Here is a 12,889-nt window from a genome sequence, read left to right as displayed (position 1 = left end):
GCTGCACTGTGTCCTTCCCTTAAGCCTTCAGCTAGCAGTCTGTGACACCTACTGCTGCATTTCAAGGCTCATCCTTGCCTCCAAGCAAAAGCAACTCATTTGCATGAATTCTTCCAAGCCATTAAACAAGGACTAGTTGGATTTAGCTACAGCACCTCATGAAAAATGATCTTGTGAAAATGTCTCTGTTTGTGCCTGCGTGTGCACATTCCCACATGCTGATTCGCCATGATAGAATTCATTCAATCTTGGAAATTATTCAGTCAGTGGATTGTTTTCCTGAATAGGAAATGTTGTGCTATGATACTGCAATTTAGAAAATTCTCTAAAGCTGGTTTAATAACTCAGTTTATGACACTCATTTAACTACTTCAGTCTAAATTGGACTCAAGCTACGTAAAAACAGATCTTCATAGAGATCAAATGAAAAGAAAATTGATGCTCTAGACACAATGTTGTTATTTTAAAATAATTTAACATCAAACTATAATATAGCCGAATAGTTCCAAACACTTCTGGCACATCGAAGTGGGGCAGCCATGCATAATGTAGTCCCGGTCTTAAAAAGCTCTCAGTTTAAATCAGCCTGAACTATTACTTTATCCTCATTGTGTCATTTCTCATCCATGTTAATCAGCATGTTGAGGCCAAATATCAAAACAATGTGTTGCTGTCTACACACTAGCAGAGCTTAGCTGTGTGGTTTGTTTCAACACTCGCTTTTCATTTCCAGCCCTGCCCTGTCTCATGATCTAGTTTGAGCACGGTGTCACATGATGTTATTTTGATGTTAAATTCTGGGTATTTATTGGCCCCAGTGCACACTTGTCTTTAGTCTGATAAGAAGCACTGCACTCACAATGTCACTTCTTACGATGTTAGATGCCTGGGGAGCAGAATACAGTGTGTGGGATCTGTTTCCTTTGCCCCTGACTGGAGTACAGCATGCCGTGTGAACGACTGCATTTTCTCAAACAATAACCAACCGAGTACAGTGCAAATATGATTTTTATGAATTTTCTCTTCTAACCCACTCTCTGCATATACTGTGAACAGTTCAATCTTTTCTCTGGTTTCATCCTGTGGGCAGAGTCATAAAGGCTCTGTGGGAAACTTAAACATTTTGGCAGCTTGCTCAGCTTGCTTTGGCAGCTGGTAGTTACACTGAACTTCAGATCCAACAGGGAAATGTCTGTAGATTGTTTCATGCATGGAGCCTCTTATGGTGGCAAATATATGAAAAACTTCCCTAGACTATTGAAGAGGCGAGGCATAAAGCATGTTATGTCTGATATATATATATATATATATATATATACAGTATATATACCAATCAGACATAACATTACAACCACTGACAGATAAAATGAATAACACTGATTACCTTGTTAATGTGGCACCTGCCAGCATGTTGGGTAAATTAAGCAGCAGGTGAGCATTGAGTCTTCAAAGTTGTAATGTTGGAAGCAGGAAAAAGGGAAGTGTAAGGATCTGAGTGGCTCTGATAGGGGCCAAAGTGTGGTGGCTAGAAGACTGGATCAGAGCATCTCTCAAACTACAGATCTTGTTGAGTTAGTACCAACCAAAAGTTGTCTAAAAAAGGACCAACAGTGAACAGATGACAGGGTCATGGGTGTCCAAGGCTCACTTATGATGAGGTTAACCTACTGTCAGTTAAACTTTCAAAGTTCATTTATACTTTTCCAAAAATCACATTTTGTTCAAATCTTTGTTGCAATGTTTGAAATAATATCAATTGATATCTGTGAAGAGAAACATTCAGTGGCTGTAGTGGTGATATCACAACTAGAGAGACACAACTTCAGAGACAAATGTGTGTTTCTCTTCCTGACAGTAGAACTATGAGAGCACAGATTCAGAGAAGATGCACAGTGAGCTGCAGAGTAACAAGTGCCAGCCTACTGCTGCAGTGACTCCTGTGTACACAGTGTTAGATAGGTGGTCATGGTGTTATAGGTGTACAGTGGATTCAGAAAGTATTCAAACCCCCTTCACTTTTTTCTTCTTTATGTTGCAGCCTGATACTACAAATGTTTAAATTCATTTTTTCCTCATGAATCTACACTCAGTGCCAATTAATGACAAAGTGAAAACTGAAGTGTTAGAAATGTTTGTACATTTATTAAAAAGAAAAGAATATCACATAAGTATTCACACCCTTTGCAACAACATGTGAAAATTAGACTGGGAGACTGGGAGACTGGTCAGGGCTGAGGGAAAACTGAATGGAGCTAAGTACAGAGATATCCTCAATAAAAACCTGTTCCCCCACACTCAGGACCTCAGACTGGGCCCAAGGTTCACCTTCCAACATGACAATGACCCTAACCACACAGCCAAGACAACACAGGAGTGGTTTAGGGACAACTCTGAATGTCCTAGAGTGGCCCAGCCACAGCCCTGACTTGAACCCTGTCAAATGTCTCTGGAGAGACCTGAAAATGGCTGTCCACCGACGGTAATTGCTGCCAAAGGTGCTTCTACTAAGTACTGAGTAAATGGTCTGAATACTTATGTAAATGGAATATTTAAGTTTTTTCTTTTTAATGAATTTACAAACATTTTTAAAATTCAGTTTTCACTTTGTCATTATGTGGCACAGAGGAGATTAATGAGAAAATGAATTTTATACAATTATAGTCTCAGGCTGCAACATAACAAAACTGGAAAAAATTAAAGGGGTCTGAATATTTTCTGAATGCACTGTATATAAAACATAGATCCATTCAAGAAAAATCAAATAATTCAGATGTAGACTGCTAGTGAGTTATTGTGTTTATTAAATGAAGTGGCCAGGCTCCATGAAGCCAAGCAGCAATTGCATGCGGTGACCTAACAGTCTATGTGCATTTTTCTCTTCTTTCAGGGACATCGCAGCTCGAAATTGCCTATTGACCTGCAAAGGACCAGGCCGTGTTGCCAAGATTGGAGATTTTGGGATGGCTCGAGACATTTACAGGTACAATTCTAACCCAGATTACTGACTGATGTAAGACAGAAGGCAAGGGCCAATTGAATCTGAGTATTAAGGTTCAAAGAGATCATGTACAAGCCCAGCTCACCCCAAAACTCAGAAATGAGTAAGAGAATATGTCTCTTTGCAGAGTACTGCAGGTTAAATTTTCAAACAGTTTTTCCTGTGTGCATAGCTCCTGAAAAATGACTGATTTAGATGTATAGACTTAGCACTCTAAGTCATACAGCACACTGTGCCTATTTTGACTGCATGATTGTCAGACAATAAAATAAATCAAATTCAAGTGTTCCAGCGAAACACACTATCAGTTCTCTACCTAAAGATTGTTTTGCTCCCATGTGTTTAAGACTCTGGTACTTACGGAGACTTTTAAAGTAAATGTGGTAAATGTTAAAGCTCATCTGTGAAACTGTTTCTATTTTCCTTCAGACTGGTATATAACAGCCTTGTTCTAATCTACATCACCTCATCTGTTGCCCCAGCGGCATCTCATTATTCTTAGCTCAAACTTTTTAATATAGCTGCCCCTATTTCACGTGACACCGTTTAAATGAATGTACAATCCAGCAGGGAAATTTCCCAAGCCTTTCATCTGGTAAGAAATTAGAGCAGGGAATACGTGTCACAACATTCAGCTATATCAACACAGCACTTTCAAACCGTCCAATGGAGAGTCACACGGGAGCAAAGTCCCTCTCAGAGCGTCCGTAAAAAGGCTGTTGCACAATACCCCTCTGGAGCTGCATTAGGAGCGCTTGATTTAATTGCTGATGTCAGTTTTTCAGGTGCCTTGCTGTGATTTTCATTTTTATCTCTAAGCCTGGAGTCGTGGTGCCAGGCCTAGAATTTTTTTTTTTTTTATCATTGTTTTGTGGTTGTTTTTGGCACAATGCTGCTATGCCGCCGGTGTGTTATTTTTGCTTCATCCTGATGTGACCCTACAGTTATGTGATGAGGGACATGAGAGTCCTTTTGAGTTGTCACAGAGGACGGGTGTCACAGTGAGGGGCCACCACAAGGCTTAATGTCATCTTTTTATATTCTGGGAGGAGAGCCGCAGGTGCACTTGTATATGGTTTTGCATGAACAAGCTCTCTTGCACACAAAGTTTACTCACATACAGTAGTCTCACATGCTTGCGTGCACATTGGTGGTGTGGTGGTAAATTAAAAACAGGGTAAACAATAGCTGCCTGATGAATATTTTAAGCATACCATCATAGTATGTGATGAAAAATGTGCCACAGTAGTGTGTGATTAACAATCAGCACCTTAGTTTAGTATTTGATGCACATAGTAAAGTAGAAAAAATGTGCCATAGTTTAGTATGTGATACAAATGCACATTGTATAGTATTAAAATTGTGATACAATATAGTATATGATGAAGATGTAAAATATTATAGAGTATGATGTGACATATACAGTATGCCATATAGTACGTGATGAAAGCTGTGAAATACTATGTGTAAAAACTTATATACTATACTCTGAGACTATTTCCATGACATATGACCTTGGTGCATTCATCACATTCTAGACTATGATTGTTTCATAGTGTAGTTTCATGACATGATACATTTTCCATGCCATACCACACTGAAGCACATGACTGTAAGAGGCTTAGTTGTTGAAATAAGGAACGTGACTTCCAGTGTGGAACAGTTCGTCTTTTTATTGGAAAAACTCCAGCGAAGTCTTTCCAGACAATCTTTTCTGTACTTGCTCTGGCGAACAGCAGACTCTCGTCTCGGAGCTCAGTCGGGACCCTCACTGCTATTCACCACCTACTGACATGAGCCAGAGCTTAGTGCTCAATCGGTCCTAGCTGTGTCACACAGACGCCCAATCACTCTCCCAATCACACACACAGACCTGACACAACCTCCCACAGCTGCCTGTTCCCCATCTCCAGCCCCAACTCCAAAAATGACATACTGTAGCCTACTCTGGCACAGTTTGATCACATACATTACTATGTGATCAAACTGTGCAATAGCATAGTAGTTTTCATTACATACTGTGGTTTACTATGGCACATTTTTATCACATACTGTACTATGTCACAGTTTTCATCTCATCCTACTATGGCACAGTGGTGTTCCCCTCAAGGTCACAGGTGTAGCTCTTGAGTTCATCCAAGTGATGTGCTCAGGTTCTTGATATTTGTCTTGAGTTTGTACAATTGGAAACACAATTGTGTTGCAGTCGCACTTGAATTAAAAAACACTTATCAAAAAAATTTGCTTGAAAATCTGACATTTTTTTTTCCATTTATTGGCTTAGGCTGTAAGTTGTGCATACTGTGATCATTACGTGTTTCAGCTTCCTGGCAGTTCTGGGTTTATTTTAACACTGAATGCTTTCAGGGCTATGGTTTTTAGCAGATGTTCATAGACACTTTGGCCTTCAATAAGCAAAAGCAGCTCTAGAAATCAGCTTGAAATGCTCCTTACAGTATAAACAAAATGTGGTGGGTCATTCAGCTCAAGCTCATAAGCTTTAGATGCTGTATCTGAGGAGCCCAGGCTGCCATAACTGTGATGTTTTTTGTCTGTTCATCATCTCATATTTTATCCAGGTTAAAAGTGTCTCTTTCATGCTTTGGCACCCTGTTTTGGCATTCTGCTCTTTTTTCTATTTTTGATCTTTAGCTTCTATTTGGACAGGGAACACCAACTGAGCACAATGCTATTTTCTCATCCATTCACACCTGGGAGCTGCTCACTCATTATAGTTTTTCTCTGTGAAGCTGTTGGTGTTTCACTTTGTCTAGTTTTTTAAGTGAAATAGAGTGTTACCACTGTTCTTTTAGTGATAGGTTTATGACTGGAAGGTTGCATTGAGGTCCCTGGGCCTGTGTCTACAGGTTATACTGTAGTTATATTTACTATAAAGTTCTTGTTATTAGTCCTTTGGGATTAAGAACAAATCACTGTATGCAAACAGATTTACTCCCCTGCAAGGCAAAACTGCAGCAAATGATGTTTTTTCCACAGCCAAATACAGCTGACTTTATGTAAAGAAGATCTTGGTATGTGTCCATTTTTCAGTGAGGACACCATGTTAGATGTGGAGCCGGGCAGCAGCCAGTTCACGCCTGCTTTCGCTATGTGCCTTGAGCAGGATGAGATGAACCAGGCAGTGACCTCTGTCGGCAGCAGCAATCAGATAGAGCAGCAGCAATCAGATAGAGCAGACATCAGATTATTTCTCTACCAACACAGAGACAGCATTAAAAATGGCTTAGACAGGGCTTGGCCTGGCAAACAAAATCTGTTGCATTCTTCTCAGAGAGATAGGTTCTTAGAGGGTCTCTCACACCAACAAGTTAGGAAGCTCAAAATGCAATTGGATCGGAGTGCTGATACAGCCTCTGTATTAATTGATGTGAGAAATGTTCTTACTCTCTGCTTTTGAGAGCAGTGGTGTTGCCATGGTGATGGTCCCGCAAACTACAAATGCTGGTTTTCATTTCACAACTGTTCCCTTTTTATTATTAGGCAAACAACCATTAGTCATTAAGCCTTTTTGCTATTCAAAATGTGTGTTTGTGTTTGTGTGCGTGTGTGTGTGTGTGTGTGTGTGTGTGTGTGTGTGTGTGTGTGTGTGTGTGTGTGTGTGTGTGTGTCCAGGGCAAGCTATTACAGGAAGGGTGGGCGTGCCATGCTGCCAGTGAAGTGGATGCCACCTGAAGCCTTCATGGAGGGCATATTCACATCTAAAACAGACACATGGTGAGAATCCTTCACACCTCTTCCTCAGGGAGGACAAAGCTCACCCTCACTGTTATTCTTCCTCTTATATTTCAGAGAAGTCGGTTTTTCCAACCAGTCTGCTCTCTCCCTTTGTGTTTCACCTCCCTCTGTCCTCCTTTGATCACAATCCATATGTTTTTTTTTTTTATTTTCTTCATCTGGTTCTTGTCGTCTTCTTTCATCTTTTACCACTTACAGTTCTGATGATGCTTATAATTTATGGAGAGATTGTCCCTACTCTCACCCTGTTTCTTCTCTGCCTGTGACTAATCCTCCCTTTTGTCATCTGCCTGTCTTAGGTCATTTGGGGTTCTTCTGTGGGAGATCTTCTCATTGGGCTATATGCCATATCCAAGTCGCAGTAATCAGGAAGTGTTGGAGTTTGTAACCAACGGTGGAAGAATGGACCCACCTAAAAACTGCCCAGGGCCAGTGTAAGTACAGATCCACACTTTACACACTATATATGGTGCATTCAACTTCTCCATAAAAAATAGAAGGATGCTCTGCAGTATATGATGCAAACAGTATTTGTCTACACAAAGACATGGGCAGTGTGAAAAAACTAACAGAGCAGATATGAAAGGCTCAGATGATTGGCAGATTTTGTTGGGTAACCAAGCTGTGACATAGAGGGGGTCAGAAAAATGCTCTCAGTATGGAACAGTTTGCCTCCTGATTTTTGAAATGGTGACAGTATTCTCTATTTCTGATGCCATCTCTCAAGTGAGCTCTATTATACAACATACATGGGCACACATGCATGCACACACACACACCAATTCTTGTAATTTCATGGTTTTAGCCTTCACACCGACTGGCGACAGCGTTGCAGAGTACTCCTCGTATGATTTTGTAAGATCTTACATGTTCCCTGTACATTTGTCATATTTATTTTAAAGGAAAAAATTACAACTGGTTTGCTATTAATCTCAAGTTAAAATGCTCCTGTAATTACCACCAACCCGTTTAACACAAACACTTTCATTCTGCCTGAAGCGATCAAAACAACCATTAAGATGATTCTGTCAAAATACATCAGTCTAACATTTGTTAAATCAGTGGGAGGTATGGTTTCAGGTCTTCACCTGCATGGAGTGGGAGAAAATGGTTTCATTAAGTGTTTGTCTCTGAGTCCCATTCATTTGTACCTTTAGGTACCGAATAATGACTCAGAGTTGGCAGCACCAGCCTGAAGACAGACCCAACTTTTCAACTATCCTGGAGAGAATTGACTACTGCTTACAGGTAACAGTCAGGGGGATTCTGCCATATGAACATAATTCAGTTGAAACAATTCAGGCAAATTATCTAGTTGTTATTTTACAATTTTGCTTGATTTAAATCCTTATTCTTTTCTGTAAACTCCAAAATTATGAAGTCCATAATCAATAACACAATCAAAATTTATTTATGCATGGAAATAAATAAAATGATGCATATGCTTTTTGTTACAAGGCAACCACAGAACGATCAACCTAATTCATTCACAAATTGTATGATCAGTTTGGACGAAGTAGTATGTCCTACTGTCCAACTATGCTGTATTATACATGGAGGTGTTACTGTTGTTTACAGAATCAGTAATCAGTGTCAGTCAGGTCTTTGCATAATGCAGTAACAGCCCAAACTACTCTAAACTGATCATTCATCTGAATATTTCAACATTATTCAGATTTTGTAAGTGAAAAATTTCTTCTTCCAAATCATGATTTTCATCTTAACCCTGACACTGAAAAATACAGCTCTGGTCTCTTGATGGTTTACTCCATTTTAGGACCCCGATGTGGTGACCATGCCCTTGCCTATAGAGTTCGGACCTGTCCCTGAGGAGGAGGAGCGTGTACCCATGCGCCCCAATGACTCCTCAGCTCCAACTGTGCTGGTGAATGACCAGGCACCTGATGGGGAGGCTCCACAGCCACCTCCAGCCTATCCCACAGAGGAGAACCGGACAGGTGGGGAGCACACCGTTGTGACTAGCACTACATCAGCGGCCAAAGCACAGACGTCAGCTCAGCCCCAGACATATCTCCTCCAGCAGCCTCATACACAGATCTCCATAGCCATGACCACTAACACAGTCACCTCCACACCCATCTCTACAATCACTGCCAAGGGACCTCATGCCACCACCCAGCCTAGCCCAGAGGGTGGCCACATCAATTTGGCATTTACCCAGGGCCACCCACCAGAGAAGGAGGGCCACAGTGGGAAGACCACCAGTCTCTGGAACCCAACGTATGGCTCGTGGTTCCTGCAACAGCAGCAGAGGAAGCAGCAGCAGCAGAGGCAAGGAGGAGTGGGGGGAGCAGGAGGCAGCAGTGGCAGGGTGCCTGGCGAGGGGCAGGAGCATGTCGGCAGGACAGTGGCTGAGGTGGCAGGGGTGCTGGGTCTCCAGCACCAGCACAAGCAGTTCCAGCAGCAACACCAACTCCAGCTGCTGCACCATCAGCAGCAGCAGGGTCTCTGTAGACCTCTGTTACCGCCACCACCACCTCCTACTTCCCAGTCACCTCTCCTTTTAGATTCAGCCACCTTGCCCCCAGTTCCCCTCTACAGACTGAGAAGATTCCCCTGTGGGAACATTGGCTATGGCTACCAGGAGCAAGGCCTCCCACTGGAGGCTACCCACAGTAACCCCAACCCCACTCCACCTCACGCCACCCAACAGGGCAGCTCCATGCCCTCTTCAGCAGCTCATCAGAGGGGGGTCTCTGCTCCCACTTCGATGTCCCTGGGTCGGACAGGTATGTCCGAGGATAGCCGTCCACTGCTAGTCACCTTGGGGACAGTGCAGGACCCCAGACTGCCCAGAATGGAGGGTCACAATGCCACCGTGCTTTAGCCTGAACGCCTGCACCGCTGGTCTTTTTTTAGGCCCCATCTTTGGAGTCTGTGTGTTTAGGACACACAGCAGGAAACACTGTGTCAGGACAGAGACCGTTTTGCATCACCCCTACCATCCCCACATTATGGTTCCTTCTTGCTGAAACACAGCTGAAAGAGTCCATCCGGCTTTTCCCGTGAAAACCCCAGAGGTGTGTTAAAAGCCTCAATGGATGCTGAAGCACAGCAGACCACTAAAAAGCTTTGGGAGATAAAATATAGAGTAAACAGCTACTTTTAAGAGTTTAAAAAAAGTATTTTTTCACCACTGGAGAGATCATGATTGAGAGTATCAAATTACTGAGAATAAAATGGCACATGAAAACAAGGGACAACTTTCCGATTTGTAGTGACTGGGAGCAAGGAGTGTCTCTTGTCTATAAGAACGGACTATTCAGGAGGATTCAGATTTCTATATTTTCCAGGACTAAAGACTTGAGTCACAAACTTTAGTGACCAGTGTGATTGGGGCAACTGGGACATTGTCAGACACGTGTCAGTTCTACGGCAGAACCCTCAATCTGTTCCTTCTCCACATCCTTTTGGAAAACAACAGTGTGGTAAATGACTTGTATCAGACTATTTTTCAAGAACATCACTAGACACTGGATTAACAGAGACATTTATACTAAAAAAAAAAAAAAAAAAATTCTGAAAATGTGTTTGTTGATGTTTGCTAGCCTGCTTGTTTATTTATTCATTTGTTAATTTATTATTTGGAAGTGGCGCTATAAATTATTAATGAACATGCTTCTTCCAATCCAAACAAATTCATTTGACATCATCTGTTTTTTTTTTTTTTTAAGCTGCAGGAAAATATTTTTAATATCTAACAAAAGAAGCAAAAGAAGCTTGAACAGTCCCAAAATTGGATAGCTGTAAACCTCCTAAATGGCTTGTTGTAATACAGGAAATCAGCTGTGTGCTTTAATGTGGAGTAGATGGATGAACGATGCACTGAAGCTGGGGAGATTAGCTGACAAAAGTTTAAAGACAAGAACCTCAGCAACATTTGAGAGTTCATCTTTTTGTTATTGCAAGCATGCATTGCCCCTGGTACTACAGAAATCAGTGCTTCATGGACTTTCCTTTTGTACACAACTTTGTTTTGTTGAAAAAGTGCTTTGAGACATGGAAGTTGAGCCTTATTTTAAATTATGACTTTTTTAGTAACCTTTTATTAATTCATTTCTTCTTAAAAATGTTTCTTTCCCTTCTTTGTCTGGAGATGGAAACACAGTGGATATTGCTGAATCAATCTTAACCTTCAAATTGCTATCTTGAAGCACTCTGCGTTCTTGAATTTGCATATTTTATCTTTTCTATTATAGGATGAGTGTCGTGGAATATAAATGAGACTGAGTGCAAAGTTTCAATACAAACTGCTTTTCCACCACATGTGAATGAAACCCGGGACCAGTTTGAGTGTCATTGTGCTCATTTTTACATTTGTCTGTGTTTAAAGTCAGCTACTTTCAGTTTAAGGACATTTATCTATCAAATAAGTCCATGAGCGTGGCGGTGTTGATATTTAGGTGAATGACAACACTGTGTCACTGTTAATGCTTTTGCTTGACTGTATTTGGCAGTCCTGTCTGTCTGCTGTAACGCAATGATGAGCTGCCATGTGTGTGTTCTGACACTTGGTGACTGATCAAGACAAATGCATTCCTTTAGGCCAAGTAGGTGAGCGAGTTCAATATTGGTTAATGAAAAGTATTTTGCTTTGTCTCCAGTACCTGTGTTGAATGCATTAATTCTGTGCTCCCTACACACCTCACACCTTCAAAGTTTGATGTAAAAGACAAACTGAACTGCACCTGTAAATGTTGTAATTATAAAGTATTGTACTATGGCTCTGGTAAAAGCTGTAAATTGCTCTTCAGAAGACATTCGGCAAAATTAATAAATTACTATATAATAACGGTTTTGCATTTGTCTGTGTACTGCTGTTTTGGTACCACGTCCACACTGGTAAGAAATACTGAAATGGTGACAGTATAATTTGGTGATTAAATTTAAGATCTACCATCTGCTTCCACTACTATCACAGCATACAACATTAATACTGTGCAGTTACGTTAAAGTAGGTCTAGATTGCATGATTGACCCTAATGCAGAAGGCTTCTCATCCAGCTTCAGCTCAAAGCAGCCTTTACTAATTCACAGATAACTGCCACCAGTGACTTTTGTGTCCCACTGTCCTCTGGGACAGAGGACGGTATTTTAGTTACCCTGACATATTCCAATGGAGGTTTCTCTGTATTACTAAGGAACGTCAGTTATGTATTTTAATCATATTGTGGTTTTCTACTCCTGACTCTTATTGCCCCCTTTACAAACAGGATAAAATATCTTATCTAGTCAGTCTACAACTAAAAAAGCAGTTCCATGTTTAAGGGAAGTAGGAGAGCTCTAACTGAGGGAGCAAAAGGGCAAGAAGCCTCTATAGATATAGTGCTTATAAAGTTACCAGATGGGTTTTTACAGGCCTTAGCTCCATGAAGTGCTGCAATCCAACGGTTAATTTCAAGATGAGTCTCAGTCCATTTTCAGTAGCTGCCATAAAACCTTACATCAGCCATCAGGCGCCAGTGTGGACCACCAACTGTGGGGAGGGAAAACAGAAAGAGGTCAGTCATTCTGCCCAGGCTGAATCCTGGATGACCTAACACTAGCTTTTTTTCCCCCCGGTTACTTACTGTGACTGGGATTAGCTGAAGACAGTTAGCAGCTACACTCATCAATTAGAAGAGAACGTGGAAGTGAATGGACTGTTTGAGAATGATGCCACTTTACCAGGGACTTGAATCAAGATAATTAGCACCATCAAGATTACTAAGAAACAGGAGGGTCGTCTGCCTGGCTTAAATCTGACAAGAGTCGTCCTCACTGGAACACTTTTGTGCTAAGGCCATGAATGAATCACCTCCCTGGGGTAATAGGTGGACAAGCTAGACCTGGCCTACCCTACCATCCAAGCACATGGCTCATCAAACCCTGTGCTTGTGCTGCAAAAAGGAGTACCCAACAACCATGCATACAACTTCGATTTGCTGTGCTGCTGTAGGACCCTGGATATCTGTCAGATGACCTGGATAAACTTATCTTTACACATCAGGGGAAGGACTGAGAATAATTCTGAAAGCAAAAGGCTACAGGGAAATCTAATCTGATTGTGGGTGACCTTGTTATCAAGAATGTAAATGGAATAAGCAGCAAAAAGACCAGAACATACTGTTTTCC

General features: G+C 41.4%; 1 protein-coding gene across 1 annotated transcript in view; it reads left to right on the top strand.

Annotated features, from left to right (window-relative positions):
* Window positions 1–10,354, top strand: part of alk (ALK receptor tyrosine kinase) — a 319,654-nt gene extending 309,300 nt beyond the window's left edge. The window contains exons 26-30 of the mRNA XM_026301074.1: window positions 2,888–2,980; window positions 6,632–6,733; window positions 7,054–7,188; window positions 7,912–8,002; window positions 8,532–10,354. Of these exons, the coding sequence (XP_026156859.1) occupies window positions 2,888–2,980; window positions 6,632–6,733; window positions 7,054–7,188; window positions 7,912–8,002; window positions 8,532–9,602 (1,492 nt within the window). The 3' untranslated portion in view covers window positions 9,603–10,354. The remainder of the gene's footprint in view (window positions 1–2,887; window positions 2,981–6,631; window positions 6,734–7,053; window positions 7,189–7,911; window positions 8,003–8,531) is intronic.
* The last annotated feature ends 2,535 nt before the right edge of the window (window positions 10,355–12,889 follow it).

Source organism: Mastacembelus armatus, chromosome 22, assembly GCF_900324485.2.
Source record: "Mastacembelus armatus chromosome 22, fMasArm1.2, whole genome shotgun sequence".
NCBI classification, from domain to species: domain Eukaryota; kingdom Metazoa; phylum Chordata; class Actinopteri; order Synbranchiformes; family Mastacembelidae; genus Mastacembelus; species Mastacembelus armatus.
Note: the sequence above shows the minus strand (reverse complement) of the source record. Positions and strands in the feature narration are given on the sequence as shown.